General features: G+C 31.4%; 2 protein-coding genes across 2 annotated transcripts; one reads left to right on the top strand and one right to left on the bottom strand.

Moving 5' to 3' along the window:
• The first annotated feature begins 10,752 nt into the window (after nt 1-10,752).
• LOC131629258 (uncharacterized) lies at nt 10,753-11,404 on the top strand. The gene is made up of 2 exons (XM_058900062.1): nt 10,753-10,931; nt 11,018-11,404. The coding sequence occupies exons 1-2, from the start codon at nt 10,843-10,845 to the stop codon at nt 11,253-11,255; spliced, it is 327 nt and encodes a 108-aa protein (XP_058756045.1). The 5' UTR covers nt 10,753-10,842; the 3' UTR covers nt 11,256-11,404.
• Nucleotides 11,405-15,932: 4,528 nt separating this feature from the next.
• On the bottom strand, nt 15,933-17,932 carry LOC131629257 (uncharacterized). Its single transcript, XM_058900061.1, has 4 exons — nt 17,115-17,932; nt 16,642-16,734; nt 16,469-16,536; nt 15,933-16,382 (listed from the first exon to the last, which is right to left on the bottom strand). Exons 1-4 carry the CDS (start codon nt 17,742-17,744, stop codon nt 16,244-16,246), a joined length of 930 nt encoding a protein of 309 aa, XP_058756044.1. The 5' UTR covers nt 17,745-17,932; the 3' UTR covers nt 15,933-16,243.
• Nucleotides 17,933-18,323: the final 391 nt, after the last annotated feature.

Here is an 18,323-nt window from a genome sequence, read left to right as displayed (position 1 = left end):
CTCATGAACACCCTAATTTGATGGTCTATATGAAACAAAGAGAAAAAACAAATTTATATATTTTTTATTTTTATCTTTTATTTTTCTTTTTTCTATTTAAAATAAAAGTTATCTTTTTTTATAAACTTATCTCTTTCCAAATTCATATTAATTGTTTTAAGGAATTCAAACTAAATTTGATATTAAATCAATGTTAATTGATAAATTACCTTTAAAAATAGGATAGTAGAATAATCTATTTAAATATAAATTAAATTACTTGTGTTTTTAATAAAGATACATTATTGAATAAAAAAAGAAAAAACAAAAAGGACGAGGGACATAAAATATAATTATTAGTTGGACATGCTCAACCTATCTCTGAAAAAATATTCAAAAGAACAAATAGAAAGTAAATTTCACCAAGTGTTATAATAAATAAAAAATTTAAATTAACTAATCTATCTGCACATACATTTTCCTCTCTGAAAAAAATGTGAGATATTGTGAATCTAAAGGAACATATAATGTGTAAAATATTCTTCTATTTAAGTAAAAGATGTCAAAGGATAATATTCATATTAGAAAATGCACAAATGACAGACATTGACTCAATTTAGAGCCAAAGATTTCTCTAATTTATTTTGTTAGCATATTCGATATCAAGCCTGATTCATGCAATTCATCTTGAAAAGAGACGCAAAATTCAATCTTAGATGAGAAAAGTCCCAAGAATGTTCCAAAATTATTCCTAAATATGCCACCAAAAGGTGAATTTCTATGTTTTCTTCTTGAAACTCCATTAGTGTTTCTCTTAATCCTATTATGACTAGTGAAATAGTAATTAATTGCATGATTCTAGGTGCGGGACGAGGTCTAGATTTAATGTCAAGCCATTTAGTTCTTGTAAACTCGTGAGTAGAAGAATACATGTTCCCTTTGAAAAGAACTAGATCTCATATAGATCAATTGTTTAACATGAATAATGTCTCTATCAAAGTTAACTTTATCATTTTGAAACCTGATATCATTTCTTGTGTCCAAGTTTTCTAAATAATTATTATGATGAGTGTAACACCCTATTTTTTATTAGATTTTATTTAATTAGGATTATTTGATATTTGATAATTGTTTGTGTGTTTTATTTAATTGTGTGGTAATATGTTATTTAGCTAATTAATAAATGGTAGAATTATATTAGAATTAGCTATTGGGCTCGGTTGAATTAGAAATGAGAATAGTGGATGGGTTAAGCCCAATGAGATAATGAGAGTTAGAAGAGGATTTTATGACTTAACCTAAATTAGAAAAAGATAGAAAGAAGAGAAAAGAGGCATAGAGAAGAAAAGAGGAGAGGAAGTTGATTCTTGAAGAGGGTGGATTAAGAGCTAAATGTAAGGGTTAGAATCCAAATTCTTGTAGAATCTATGATTGAGTAATGTGTTTGTGTATGTGTTATCTTCAATCTTTGCAATTTCATGAAAATGTGTAAACCCTAACTTTTATGCTACTTTCTATAGATTTGTGAGTTTAAACATGATTTTGATGATGAATGTTCTAGCCTGATGAATGTTCTAGCTTGTATTTATGTTTCTATACATTATTCTATGAGTGTGTCTGATTATATCATATGAATTTGAGATTATATGTGAAACCCTAGTTTATGAATAGAATCCATGAAAATGCATAACTCATATGACATTGGTGATCATATTGAGTTATATGTGATATATATATATATATATATATGATATAAGTATGAAATTCGTGTTTAATTTTGGACTGGAAACGAGTTTTGAGTGAAAATGGGAGAAAAGGGGTTGTTGTCACCACAGCATATTTTTTGTAGAAAACGCAGAGGGCGCGTCGCGCGGTGTAGCGCGCTGATTGAATCTGCACAGACCTTTTGGCAGAACTTGGCGCACGTCGCGAGCTATGAAGGCGCGTAGCGCTGGACATTCTGATTTAGCGCGTGTAGCGAGCTTATGGGCGCGTAGCACGGCCTATAGCTTGGAAATGAATATTTTTATTTCTTGCTTTGGCTTTTTGAAAACTTCACGTTGTTGATTTATGATTAATTAATATGAGTTTTAATTAATTTTTTGGCATGATTATGAGTAGTGTATGGATGAATTTCCAAGAGAATCTTAATCCTTGAATATATGTCTATTATGATGTAAATTGAGCTAAGTTTAAATACATGTTGTGCTAAGTTTAAATACATGTTGTGCTAAGTTTAAATACATGTGATTGATTGTGTGTGCTATTGGATGCAATGTTTGGAATTGAAATCATGTTGTGTAATGTTGTGAAAAGTTGGAAAGATGTGATTGTGTAGTTTAAGAGATAGAAAAATCGTCTTAAATACATGAGTCTTGTTTTGTTGCACACGTACACAAGCATGAGTCTTTGAAAGTGGCAATGTTGGGTAATCTCACGAAGGTTATTTACTTGTCCCAAATCTAACGTCGAATGAGATTTGAAAGCTTAACGTGTAACATCCCAATTTTATTAGATATTTATTTAATTAGAATTATTAGGTGTTTTGATAATTATTTGTTTTATTTAATTATTGTTTGGGGTGATAATTAATTAATTATGTGCTATTATGTTAATTGAGCTATTTGAGTAATTAGTAGAATAATAAGAAAATAGCTAATGGACCTAATTTAGTTAGAAAGAATAGATTGTGGGTTAAGACCATTTATATGAGTAAGATAGTAAGAGAGAAATTAGGTTAGTTCTCATAACATTCATTTTGGAGAAAGAGTAGAAGAGAGAAGAGAAGAGGATTGTGAGATTCTTGAAGATTGGAGGAATTTGAATAGAGGTAAGGGTTAGAATCCAAGTTCTTGTAGTTTATATGATTGGGTAATGTTGTGTATGCTTTCTATTCTTCAATTTCATGAATTTAGAAATGTTAGGGTTTATGTGAAATCAATTGGATTTTGTGATTTGTTCATGTTCAATGTGTTGTATGGATGACCCATGGTTAGAAACATGTTTAGGAACCTTATATGTATGTTAAATTGATGTATAAATTGTATGAGGCATAGTGGTTGTTGTATGAGGGGAATGAGAAAGAAAAATGGTGACTTCTGAGTTTTACGCAGGGTAGGTTGACCTACACAAAAGCCTGGGTCGACCTGAGCAACCCAAAAGGCAGAAAATCCATTTTCCTTTAGCATGCGTCGACCTATGAATTATGTGCGTCGACTTGTAGAATCCCTTGCATCGACTCATGAGTCGACCTGAGCTAAACAGAGAGGGGTAGAAAACATCCATGCGTCGATCTATGAATCCCTTGCATCGGCTTGTAGATTTTCCATTTTTGGCAGATTTTGTAAAGACCATAACTTTTGATCTGTAACTCCATTTTATGCGCCGTTCAAAGCATTAGGAAGCTAATGAGATTATCTATATGATAGAGTAGGTTTGGTTGGAAGTTGTTTAATTTTATTATGATGTTAATTTAGAATAACATGTAATTATGTGTGTATGTTATAGGTGAATCTTGTATGATAAATGTTCATGGATGAATTATGTGATGTTAATGTCATGAATTATGTGATTGATTGCTAAATGCTAATTAATGTTTGAGATTGGATTGAATTTCATGTTGTGTAATGTTGTGCAAAGTTGTAAAGATGTGATTGCGTAGTTTAAGAGATAGAGAGATCGTCTTAAATGCATGAGTCTTGTTTTGTTGCACACGTACACAAGCATGAGTCTTTGAAAGTGGAAATGTTGGGTAATCTCGCGAAGATTATTTGCTTGTCCCAAACCTATCGGGAATGGGGTTTGAAAGCTTAACGATTATGGGGCTTTGAGGTCTTTGAAAGAGGTAATGTCGGGTAATCTCGTGGAGATTATTTGCTTGTCCCAAACCTAACGAGTATGGGGTTTGAAAGCTTAACGAGTATGAAGCTTTGAGGTGGTTATCTAGTCTGTAGAGAATGACAATTGGCTTGCTGGAAATGGTAATAGATGGATCCACATGCATATTGCATATAGTCACACTTGAGTCACACGTGTTGGTGTGAAATGTTGTTATGTGTGATTATGTGATATGATTTGTGTGGAATGATTTTGGTTGATATGTATATATGTGAATTTGGTGAATCATTTGACGTGAATTGTGGAATGTGTTGTGGATGCGATATATGTGAATGAAACATATGTGATGTGAATATGAATATATATGTATTAATGAGATATGCATATATGTAGATATTTCTGATTTGATGTTGCATACTTGATTGCATTTCCTTGAAAGGATTACAATGGTTGTTTGGTAATTGGACATGATTACTCGAAGTATGGAACCTTGTTAAATGAGCTAAACATGTTAACCTTGATATATGGTTTATGAATGCATGTTTTAAGAAGAGTGATGAATTTGCGAAATGTATTCTTGTTGTGTTTTACATTTCCCATATTATGTTTTCTATAATAATTTGAATTTTCACCCTTCTGTTTGAATGTTATCCTTTGTTGATAACGTGCAGGTTCCAACGAGTAGCGAGTTATCCGAGGATTTGGACGAGGAGCTTCTAAGTTGTTTCTAGATTAGGTAGTGGGTCATATGTTCTGATCATGTCACACTTAGGAGGGGATTTTTATTTGAACTCATGTTATTTGATGTTTAGATTTGTTGTCATCCTTATTGGGATGAACATGATAATGTGGATGTGTTATGTTGATGACTATGTTGCCTATTGTTGGATTCTTATGACATTTAATGGTATGATATGTTATTAAGAATTTGGTAGATGATTATAGTATGGGATATAAACATTGAAATGTTTTGAGTTTTAATTCTTCCGCGTGCGATATGCATAATTGTGAAAGCATGAGATTTCGAGTCGTGTTATGAAATGATCAGGTGCATGTTTGTGTGATTGTTCTAGGTTTTCATTGTGATGAAAATAACATGTGACGCCCTTTTTAATTTATGCATGATTACTCTGTGAATTGTATGTTATAATTTGGGGTTATAAAAAGGGTGTTACATAACGCGGAAAGAGGCTTTTGAGGTGGTTATCTAGTCTATAGAGGAAAGACAATCGGCATGACCGGAAATGATAACGGATGGGATCCACATGCATATTGCATAGAGTCACACTTGAGTCGCATGTGTCAGTGTGAATTGTGTTTTGTCTGATTTTGAAATATGATTGGTGTGGATTAATTACATGATAAGTGATGCATAATGTGAAATTTTGTGTGATAATTGTATACTTGATAGTATTTCATTAGTGGATTACAATTGTTGAATTGGTAATTAGATATAATTACTTAAATGATGGAACTTAGTTGTTTAATGATAAAACATGTTAACTTTGATGTATGGTTATAAAAGTATATTTTTATGAAGAGTGATGAATTGTGAAATGTATGCTTGTTCATATTTGCATTTCACATTATTATGTTTTCTATAATAATTTGAATTCTCACCCTTCTGTTTGAATGTTGCCCTTTGTTGGTAACATGCAGGTTCAGACGAGTAGTAGCCAGTCCGAGGATTTAGCCAAGGAGCTCCTGAGTTTGTTATTGAATTAGGTAGCGAGTCATGTGCTCTGATCATGTAACACTTGGGGGTTTGTTTTAGACTTATGCTTATGTTTGGATATTTCTATTTCCTATGTTTTGTTGGATATTCTGATGTATTTGGTTGAGATCTTGGTTATGTTGTTTTAAGGCTATGTGGCCTAGATTATGGATTTCAAATTAGCATGTTTGGATATTAATGTTAATTTGAATTTGGTATATAGATTAGTTAATATAAGTTAATTGATGTTAATTTGTTTAGGGATTCCATTATTGCCTCCGGACTTTCAGGATATGTTCTTCCGGTTACAACACCATTAGCCACAGAATGGAGGAGGCACTCATAGAGAGATGGAAGAAGGAAAGCAGGGGGGATTTCTCACTTCCATCGCATTCATGGTTTTGATCTTGATTTTGTCTATACAGAGGTTATGTCGAGGGCTTCCATGTATCTCCCCTATAGAGGGAATCAAGTTGTACTTCCGTTCCGGGTGTACCTCGACCAGACTGTTCATGATGACATCATATGGACGTTGTTCAAGGACATAGAGGTTATCCCATTCGACTCCATCTCTTTGTACTCTGGGTGGCTGGCAAGTTAGACTGTCACTATGGTCAGGTATCTGCCAGAGTGATGCACACGAAAGTTTGGATATGTCTAGATGATACCCAGATCTCCATCTCAAGATGCTCTCGACACCATTGTCTTTTGGGATCCCGATGAGATCTTTGATGATTGGGAGAAGCATTTGGTTCCACAGGACTATCGGATGATGCAGATATCCAGCAGTTGGAATTGTGTAGAGGGATACATGGCATGGTTATACATAGTGTCACACCCTATCATTACACCAGATGCTCCTGGACGTCCACTTAGGCCAACTCATGAGGAGATTTTGGAGAACCAACAGGCCGAGGATGACCATGTCACTGATGTTTTACCGATCTATCAATGAATACAGGCGATTGGGCATGAGGCTTTAGATTTAGGGATCATTGAGAGGGGAGGACCTGAGGCAGTAGGCTATGCTTTTTTTATTCCTAAACAATATTTGTATAATATTTTACTATTTTCAGAATAACATATTATCGTTTGTTATCGTTGTGCTTATCGTTTATTATCGTTTACGCTTTTATTTCAATCACGTTTTTATTATCCGTATCAAAACTTAACTTTGATAATTTTCTAAAACAAAATCACTGCCAGTGGTTAATTCGGAGATGCATCTCCGAAACACCTTTAAAACGTATAAATGGTGCTTTCGGAGACGCATCTCCGAAAACACCTCTTTTGTAGTGCATTCGAAGATGCATCTCCGAAGGGTATTTTGAGATTTTCAAGAGTGATTTTCACCACTACATGGTGTAATGAGAAACTCCTAAGATAATTCAATGATGAAGCAACCCAACCATATAACTTATTAGGTTAAGGCGTTGTTTGGTTTTGATTTTGTTTCAGAGAAAGAGTTTCATACCATTTGATCTAGAAAAAAGTCTAGCCTCTATATTGTTGTTTATTGGCATTCCAAATGAGAAGATCCCTAGACCATAAAGGTTAGGGACATTATATTTCTTTGAAATTTTAATATATTAATTAAAATAATTTCAATTAAAATTATTACTAATTAATTTATCTATATATTTACTAATTAAAAAATATCAATAAAAAATTAGAGAGGACCATAAAAATTTGAAGTGAAATAAAGTTTACGGACAAAAATCCGACTTTTAAAATGAAAGACTAAAGGTCTGTTTGGTTCAAACGAGGGGGGTGAGAGGGGAGGGATTTTAATGGAGGGAATGGGAGGGGAGGGAAGGGAATGGGAGAGATTTTTATTAATTATATGTATGTTTGGTTCAAACGAGAGGAGGGGAATGAATGAATTTTGGTTAAAAATATGTTTTGTTCAAGATGGGAGGGGAGAGGTTTTATTAATAATTTATATTTTTATCCTTATGATTTTATATAACTGATATAATACTCAAAGGTGAAAATTTCATAAATCATCTTTTGGAAATAATATTTGTAATATTAATTGATTAAAAATTTATAACTTACCATATAACGTTAAAAAAATGAATACATTTGATAGGTATTAAAACTTTCAATGCAAAATTGTCTATCTGTTGATAACAACTTTTGACTACATAAAATAATTTATTGTTATATAAATATATATATATATATATATATATATATATATATATATATATATATATATATATATATATATATATATATATAGAGAGAGAGAGAGAGAGAGAGAGAGAGAGAGAACGTATCATATGAGAATGACATTTTATGTGAGAACATGAGAATAACTCTGAACAATTAGATTTTAAAATAAATGTTGGAGGAGAGAGAAAAAATATCACCATTAGATTTAAAAATCTTCTTACTGGATTTAAAATAAAGATCCATTATTGGATAAAATTAATGAGTATTATTCTTTAATCACTGGATATTATTGGATAAAATCTAATGGTAGAATGTGATTATAATATCTAATGGTTAAAATTAATGAGTATTATTCTTCATATTTTGACCACTAATTCTTGTCAATCTAATGGTTAAAATTAATGAGTATTATTCTCTCTCTTCATATTTAATTGCTTATTATTTTTAGCCATTAGATTGAGCAGAATAAATGGTCAAGATGTGAAGTAAGTCTTGATAACTTACTTTTTGAGTAAGAATATTCCTCCTCATATATATATATATATATATATATATATATATATATATATATATATATATATATATATATATATATATAATATATATATATAATAAAAAAAAATTAAAGGTTTAAAATTTTATATAAAAAATATATATAATAGGATATATAACAAAATTAAAAAACAATTAATATAAATAAACATAAAAATAAAATTATATAAAAAATTAAAAATTATAGTGGTTATAATTGTTATTAAATAAAAATAATAATTTAAAGGTAAAGAATAATTATAATAAATCGATATAAAAAAGAAGAAGCAAACGAAAGAAAATAATAATTTTGAAATAATAAAATAAAATTGAAGGTATTTTAGTAAATACATTAATTTATTAAATATCAACAGTCACATTCCCTCCTCTCCCCTCCGAATTCCTGATTCGGGGACATAAAAATTGTGATTTGGAGGGATTTTGTTCCCATCCCCTCCTAAAAATTGAACCAAACACATTTTATTATAAACTAGTAAGAAACTCGTGTTGTCGTACGGGTCGTGTCTGGATTCACATTATACTTATTAATGACTACATTGTTAAGTATGACACCATGTTTTCAGTTGGATGACATTAATATAGTTATAACTTATAATAATTTATCAAATTTTAATTCATGTGTTTGGAATATCAAACATAATATAATTTATTTTGTAATTCACAAATATTCACGTAGTTTCAAGTATATATTAATAATATGTACCAACTTTTAAGCATTGATTCATATTTATAATAAATCGTACAATTATTTTTATAACTTCAATGTTATAAAATAACAACAAAAAAATAGTTAAAAGATATACATTAAAATGATCAGTCAATAGCTGGTATCTCATATAGATGTTCATATCTACCCGTCAATTCAGATGACTTAACAAATCTCAGTTGAATCCAAATCAGTTAATTTAAAAAATTTATTAAACCTATTTGAAATATTAGCCCATTTTCCAAAACAAACCCCAATTAAATCCAAATGAGTTGATTTAAAAATTTATTAAACCTATTTGAGATATTAACTCATTTTCCTAAATCTAAATATATGACCGCTCTCGTCAAATGCTTAAATTAAGAATAAAGTTTATTAAACCTATTTGAGATATTAGCTCATTTTTCTAAACCTAAAATGTATGACAGCTCCGTCAAATGCTTAAAAGTTTCTACGTTTAATGTATATTATTATAATAATTAAAAGGGTTAAATATGTTTTTGGTCCCTATAAATATCTCAATTTTGGCTTTAGTCTCTGTAAAAAATATATTTACTTTTAGTCCCTATAAAATTACTTTTGCACTCACTTTTGGTCCCTCTACAGGGACTAAAACTGAGTACAAAAGTAATTTTATAGCGACTAAAAGTCAAAAAAAAATTTATAGGGACTAAAAGTTATTTTGGTTAATTTTATAGGGACTAAAAACATATTTAACCCTAATTAAAATTATTACAATTAATGTATATTATTTTTTAGGTTTTTATAAAGAGGCAAAACTTGCTTTGATGCACTGATAAAATTTTATGTTATGTGTACTAATTAAATAAAATGATAATATTTAATTGTAGAAATGTAAAAAGAATGATAAATTTATATTTTTCATAACAAATTAATGTATGTTTCTATCATAGTTGTCTCATGTTCTTTTATCAAATACAAATATTTATAACTTTTTTTTTTGTATAAATGATACAATTTTTTTCATAAAAACACTATCATTTTTTGATAAATTGAAGTATGGAAAGTTGCGTAATTTTTCATTCTTCAAGTAAAGCCAAATCAATGGGTTAATCTTTGGCTTTATCAATTAACCAAAATATTATAAATAATTTAGAGAATGACATTTAATATAAAGAAAAAATTTACACTTTATTCTATTGAGTATTAACTATTACACGTTATCAACCTAAAATTTTAAGAGAGATAAAATTGACTCGCACAAAAAATTAAATTTCTCATTTTTTCAACCTACACTTTTAAGAGAGATAAAATTGACAAAAAAAAAATTCAAAATATTCTTGTAAATGGAAAGACTATTTAATAACAGTAAATGAAAAGGCAAATCCCAATATTACATTAAAAATTTACTTTTAATTATATCAATCATATAATTATATCTATATTTAAAAAAAATAAAAAAATCTGGTAATTAATAATTATATTAAGGCTTAAATGCACTTTTGACCCCCCCCCCCCCCCCATTTTCAGTTTTATGAACTTTTGATCCCCTTTTACTAAATTCGTTATTTTGATCCCCAAACATTCATTATTTTGGCAATTTTGAAGTCCCCCTCCAAAATTACATATGTGGCACATGTAATTTGCTGAGCTGTCTAAAATTACTCATGCCATGTCATTTCATTTATTTAATTTATAATTTTAAATAGAAAACAACTTCTGAATATCCTAAATAACATTAATTCTCTTTTTATAAATCAAAAACAATTCCTAACCTAACCCAGAACTTCATCCCCAAATTGTAACGTAACCCAGAAAAATTTCATCTTCATTTTCGTGACCTCTCTTCGTCGATGAGCAGTCTTCCATTGTCGCTCTAATCAGTTCTCGTCCATTCGCCCAAGCATCGGAGAAGATGAGCAGCATTCCACCATCATCATCAAAGACGACGCGCAACATTCCACCATCATCAACTTGCAAAGAGGATGTTCGTTTCTGTATGAGGTTTGTTCTCTTAAATCGTTAGGCTTAAATAACATTGTTTACTGTGGTAAAGTATTCTGAATGTTCATCCTTTGTTATTTGTTCAGACCATCTAAAAGCAACTACGTTAAGATAAGGCTTCATCATAGGGGACAGTTAGTAGAGAGTCCATGTAAATGGTATGTTAATGGTTTGGTGTCTGAACTGGATTGGGAATGGGATACGGACTACATGTCGTACATGGATTTAGAAGCTTCGATTAAGGATGAGGGATATATAAATATCAAATGTAGGAGATGGGATTTAACTGGAAGAGTAATTTCAACAACATCTACTCCCATATAATTTACCCTACTAATGGTCCACAGTTGTGGCCTTTGGATGAGGAGTCCACTATGAATCCTCCAGCTATGAGAAGGGCCATAGGTCGTCCCAAGAAAATGAGAAACAAGTCTAACGATGAACCAAAGAATCCACATGTCCTACATAGAAAATTGGCAACTGTTACTTGTCATAAGTATATTTTGGGTTTCTAATGTTACGTTATCTTTTAGGGTTTCTAAGTATATTTTGAACAAGGTGTTCTGTTATGGTATTGTTGATTGTCTAATGTTATGATATTCTGTTATGCTTATTAGTAAACTATTCTGTTATAATCATTGGCATTGGCATTGGTTATTCTGTTATGCTGATTAGTAAACTATTCTGTTATAATCATTGGCATTGGCATTGGTTATTCTGTTATGCTGATTAGTAAACTATTCTGTTATAATCATTGGCATTGGCATTGGCTATTCTGTTATAATGTGCTTATGATATTCTGTTATGGCATTGGCATTGGTTATTCTGTTATGACTTTATTGATTGTCTAATAAAGTCTTGGCATCTGTTATATGGCCTGCAGTATAGGGATAATTTTAGGCCTGCATTATTAAGTCTTGGTCTGCAGTATAGGGATAACATGACACTTTCCAATCTGTCAAAAGTTGCTTATATATGAAACAGAATTAGTTAGACATAAAATTACAGTTATGATTCGACACTGAATGCCTATGTGTCAATTCATCAGCCTTTATGAGTTGGCTCATGACTTCATGAGTCGATACATACTGTGATAAATCACAAACCAGTAGCTTCTCAACTTATATGAGTCGATGCAAACGTCGTATGGTCCGAACCATACACTTACGGTTCGATGCATAAAGGCTATGGTCCGATTCATACTGAGTAAAGATGCAAAACAGAATTGCATAACAATTATGGTTCGATCCATGTATCGTATGTATTGGCTCATGTTATTTTGGTTCGATGCATAAAGGCTATGGTCTGATACATGCTGAGTTTGAATTGAAAAACAGAGAAGCAGAAGCTGTATGAGTCGATACAAAACACGTATGGATCGGCTCATGGCTTTTCAGTTATTTAAAATTATAAATTAAATAAATGTAATTACGTGGCATAAGTAATTTTAGCCAACTCAGCAATTTCCACAGCCACATATGCATTTTTGGAGAGGGGCTCTAAATTTGCCAAAAAACTGAATGTTTGGGGATCAAAATAAGGAATTTTGAAAATGGGGGATCAAAAGTTCATTAAAATGAAAATAGGGGGGTCAAAAGTGCATTTAAGCCTTATATTAATTACCCAACTCTTAATGTATTAGAAGTATGGAAAGTTGCATGATTTTTCATTCTTCAAGTAAAGTTAAATCAATATATTAGTGTTTTCACGTAAAAGTGGTTTATCAATTAACCAAAATATTACAAATAATTTAGAGAGTTACATTTAATATAAATAAAAAATTTACACTTTATCAAACTTTTGTACTACAAAAAATTTTTATTTCTGTTTTGTAGTCAATGAATATTGAGCTAACTCAATGTATACATAATGCAGTCTCCCCATATATGTAAATGTAAGTGACTGAAAAAAACTGCATACAATTTAAATCATAATGCAAACATCCCAAAAACTTTATTAGATATTGGAAATTTGGAGTCATATCGAAGTAAAAAATAAATTTTTTGTTGTCTCCCCATATATGTAAATGTAAGTGACTGAAAAAACTGCATACAATTTAAATCATAATGCAAACACTACACCATAGACACAACATATATACTACCTTGTACTGCAACATCCTAGAAAATTTATTAGATATTGGAAATTTGGAGTCATAGCGAAATAAAGAATAAATTTTTTGTTGTTGTTTTGAAGTAGATATTCATATATCAAGCTGGTAGATTCGATCTCTGACATTATCAGTGCATAAACTATAGATATTTAGTGCTCTGAAAATCCATGAAGTCAAACCTTACAACCTAAAATAAAATTGTCATAATTTTCGAACATAAAAGAAGAAAAGAAATAAAATAAAAAACAAATATAGTTTTCTCACTTTTATCACGTCAATAACTTGTTCATCATTGAAATAAAAACGAAATGAATCAAATGAATTGAAATCATTCTACATTGCATCCAGATCTGCGTCGTTTTCTCAGTCAGAATCACCGCCGCGGAATAAATCTCAACCGCACCTCTCACGAACTTCGACGCCAGCAAGAGCTGCTACCAAATCATGCCACCTTCAGATTTGGATCAAATCGCGACTGAATACTAAAATATTTGAATAAATTATTTGTTAGTGATCAACAATGTACTAAGCATTTGAATATTTCCTAGACTAGTGCAGCTGGAATGTTGGATTAAATATCATAACCAAAAACATAGAATAAGCAAAAAGGTATACTCATCACAATCTGCTGTTTTTCTAGGTTTATGGATCTAATGTTTATTATAATTTAATTATGGTGTGTTGAATTATAACATATGATGGTGTTGTTGCTAAAGGAAAGACGTCACTTGTGCCAGCCTAAGTGGTGTCGCCCGTCATGGCTATGGAGCTGCCGTCCGCCATGGATTTCTTGGACGAGCGTCAGGAGTTCATGTATTCAATTCTCACGTTTAATACACAAACAACAATAGACAGAATCGTACCAGCTACTAGTGACAACAGCAAAATTTCAATTTCCAGAAATGAGTTAACGCAGCAATTTCAAACAACAACAGCGATTTACAGCAAGCAGTATTTCATGGATTTCCAATTTCTAGCAACAATTTAAAACAGCAAAAGCAATAAATCTACACATCTAATCCCCATATACAATTGTTCATGAGCCCCATTATAAGAAGAGAATTCCACCCTTACCTTAATCAATTTGAAACAACTTGTTAGGTCTTCGATTGCAATTCTGATTAGGTACTATGGATGGAAATCTTCAAGCTTATTCTTCTTCTCCAAGGCTTGCCTCTTTCTCTTCAAATTTTGTTCTCTCCAAAATGATGCACTCTACTTCTCAATCTTTAAAATCCTAATTTTATTATTTCAATTGGGCTTAGTTAACACTTCCTCTTTATTATTCCACATAAACCAATTTAGGCCCAATAAGATAAATAACCCAACAATAATCAATCCATCGCTTTTAATAATATTTCGTCGATATAATAATCCATTTGCCGACATATCTACTTATTCTCCACAAAATAATTCTCAACCAATAAATTCTGAAAATAAAATAAGGATATTTGATTAAATAAATAATTAAATAATCGGGGCGTTAATCTAGGACAATTATTACCTCCCCAAACTCAAATAGTCCTTGTTCCCCGCCCCAAATTCAAACGGAAATGGAGAATTAAAACCCAACCCGACCCAAATGGGTTAGGATTAAGTTCGGGTATCCTCGTTCCGCCACCATTAATTTGGTGAAATCAATTTTAATAAAAATATTTATTTTTTTCAAAATTAAAAATTACACTATAAATAATAAAATAAAACAATTTCAAAATTTTCATACAAATATTTAAAATATATTACATAATAATACAAAACAAAATATCAAAAACATACTTAATATTCTAAATTATCATAAATAAATAATAATATACATATTAAAATAAACAGAGCGGGTTCGGGGACGAGTTAGGGGTGGGTATTAGTGTCCCCGTTACCCAATCTATCTTCATATTTTGTAATCCAAAAAAATTCAAACCCGAATTTAAACTCAATCAAAATGGATTTTCTTCGTCAATTTTAAAGCGGGCTCTGGCGGCGGGTAGGTACCGGTTTTGTTGTCGCCTGCATCTCAACCTTTGCCGAATTTTCTAACCTTGAAAATTAAAGAATCCTTGTATGAATCTAGCCTCATTAATAGGACTATGACGGTTGACCCTCAGCATTCATCTCCACCGTTGTTGGAAAAGGGAGACAAATCTCACCCATTAAATGACCACAACGGTCATATGGTAGATTCCGGACCCACGCCGGACGCATGCTGCCCCATCTCCATCCCACACTTCCCACTCTGTTAACAATTGACATCACATCCACTCTTCTTTCTCATCCAAAGGTATGAAAAATCAAAATGTTATTTTATTTTTCTAAACTTAGTTTTTAAGTTAAAAGTAGCCATTAAATCCACCGTCCTATAGAGCCGTTTTAAGGGTCTGGAAGACGAAATCCCGTACAGAGGCTCAAGTTTTTCATAGTTTATATTTGATTAAATAGGGTCTCATAAAAGGTTTATAATAATTAGAATGTGGTCAGATAGGACTTCTATTTTTTTTTCCATGATTAAACTATGACTAATCTACTGAGCACCTCCGAAAAAATTGAGACGAATCTGATTCATTTATAACAGGATTGTTTGTTATTATAAAACCGGAAATCTTAATATTGCAATTTATATATGCATCAAACAAACCCAAGCAATCAAAAGCTTTAGTAAGTATTGCATTGCACCAACCAACTTGCCAAACTGTTACTAGTACTTACCAAACGAGTTTGCAACTCTATATCAACAGTATGAACTTTATTTTGATACAAAAGATAGAAACTGAATTGAAAATTAGTGATACTAGAAAACATTCTATATCATAACGTATAGTTAGCTTTTTACATCTATTAAGCACAACAAAATTCAAGAAGCTTTGATTAATACAATGAGGCCAAATAACTCTCTATTGATTGAACATGTCATTAAACTTTCTTGCATTGAAATGTTTGAATGAGTATCTACTAAAAGGAATGTGTTTCAAGTTTCAATAATATCATGGACCTAAATTCCCTAAAACAACAACAGCCAAGCATTTTTCCACTAAGTTGAGTCAGATACATGAACCAATTTTCGTCATAATATTCCATCTAGGACCATGTTTTTGTCCAAATTGTAAATTTCGAGATCTTTTTTAATAACTTCTCTTGTAGCAGGAAAAAAACTCATACTATTTCGTCGTCCGCATAGTAGTTTTACTTTCTCTTTTAGCATTTGAACTCACACATGATGGATATTTTGCAACTTTGAATCCACTAAAAAAGACTTCAAGATAGTGAAGAATTCGTTAGACTTTTCCATACAAAATGCATGCCCTGCATTCTTGATGATCTTTATTTCAGCACTGTCCCCTAAATGCCTGTGTTTTTCAAATCCAATGAGTTTCAAACATTCAATTTCAAACAACTAACATGTACTATATAAGAGTGTTATCAAAAGTTTAACCTTTTCAATCTGTGACCAAGTTCTAAAGGAAATACTTGATCATGTTCTCCCCAAATAATTAATGTAGGCTGCATACAAAAAAGAATGATGTCTCTTGATTCATTTAACTGCTACAAAATTGTTACAATAGGAGAAAACATTATCCATCTAATAGGAAACTAGATTTGAATTACCTGAGATATCTTAGGGAGGTCAGAAAGATTTCTGTCCTTTGCAATGGCTTTGATCAATTCTCTTTTTTCTTTTACATAATCCCTGCACATTACCTACCCAAATTCACTCATTTTATCACACTCTAGCTCCACTATTTTAAATGCCATAATCTATTAAATTAGAATCCGCAGCAGAAACATATATAATCAGCCATTACATAGACACAACAAAAGTTTTAAAAAACAGTTGCCACGAATACTCTGTATTAAAACAGTATCAGTATGTGCCGATTCTATTATTCTCCGTTTTCATGCTCAGAAAAAAATCACAGATTAAAAGCGGTTACGACAGTGACAAAATGCTGTTACGGTTGCAAAACATTGTTAGAGTCGTGAAAAGCCGAATTTTCAGAATAATCAATCAAACATTAATCCTAATTACTTGGTGCTATTATCATCCTGATTAATTAAAAAAAAGCAATTAGAAGACTTACATGAATGAAATCAAGTAGAAAACAAGATGGCAACCAAGCTAAACAAGGAGATTTAAAAAAAGCATATCCAAAAAGCTCCCTAAGCTTTTCCGGCGTTTGCGGCACCAAAACATCAGCAGCTTCATCCAAATCACATACAGGAAAAACCCCTTCTTTCAAATCTCTCTCTTCCAAACAAACCCCAGACCCACATATCACAACTCTCTCCACAAACTCCACATACTTCACACCCATACTATACGCCACAAACCCACCATAACTCAACCCAACAACACTCACTTTCTTAACACTCTTCATTTCCATTACCTTCATCACACATTCAGCTTGAAACGCCTCGGTTCTCTCCGGTCGAGTCGTGTAGGATCCTCCGAAGAAAACAAGGTCCGGAACATATACGTTGAAGAACTTCGTTAGCTTGCGGATGAAGATACTCCATTGCCATAAAGCAGTTGCGCCGAGACCGTGGATTAGGAGGAGATTCGGCTTTGATTCGGTTCGGGTTTTGGGTATCCAGCAATGCATTATTGTGCCATCTCTTAGATCAGTTGTTGTGGAACAAAGGCCAGAGCTAGTGAAAGTTGAACGGTGGCACCGGTTTCTGGTTTCTGTTAAACTGAAACACTTGGTCATAATAATAGAAGAAAAAAACAATGGTGGAATGGGAATGGTAATTGTGAGTTTTTGGGATGAAGAAGATTTGAGAAATGAAAATGAGTTATGGAATTTGATTTGGACTGTGTTTGTGATTTGTTATGAGTTGGAGAAAAGTGGTGTGAGTGTGGAGACTTTTGGTGTTTGTTTGAGAGAGATTGGTGGAAGGTGATCTGTATTAAAGTATGATATGGATCACATATTTAGTTTCACGTGTTTAATTTAATTGGTAAAGATTGATTTTTATTATAGAAACAAACAACCATCTCAGCTAGCACATTTTGAATCTTGTCGGCTGTCATGTTATATAATTAACTCTTTTTCTTCTATTTTATTAGGTAATGTTGTTTCTTTGTTTTATTTTTAAAGGATAGCACAATAACATTATATAGTTTTTGAATAATTTATAAATTATAAGACATTTTTGAAAAATAACAAAATAATATTATATAATTTTGAAAAATATATAAAGCATTATTTAAGAATTGTAAAATGAATATTTTTTTTCTCTACTTCTTTATCAAGAATTATAAAAATGTGTACATTATAGTTCTTGGT

The sequence above is a fragment of the Vicia villosa genome, unplaced genomic scaffold (genome assembly GCF_029867415.1).
Source record: "Vicia villosa cultivar HV-30 ecotype Madison, WI unplaced genomic scaffold, Vvil1.0 ctg.000540F_1_1, whole genome shotgun sequence".
NCBI lineage: Eukaryota > Viridiplantae > Streptophyta > Magnoliopsida > Fabales > Fabaceae > Vicia > Vicia villosa.
This window is presented reverse-complemented; position numbering and strand designations above follow the sequence as displayed.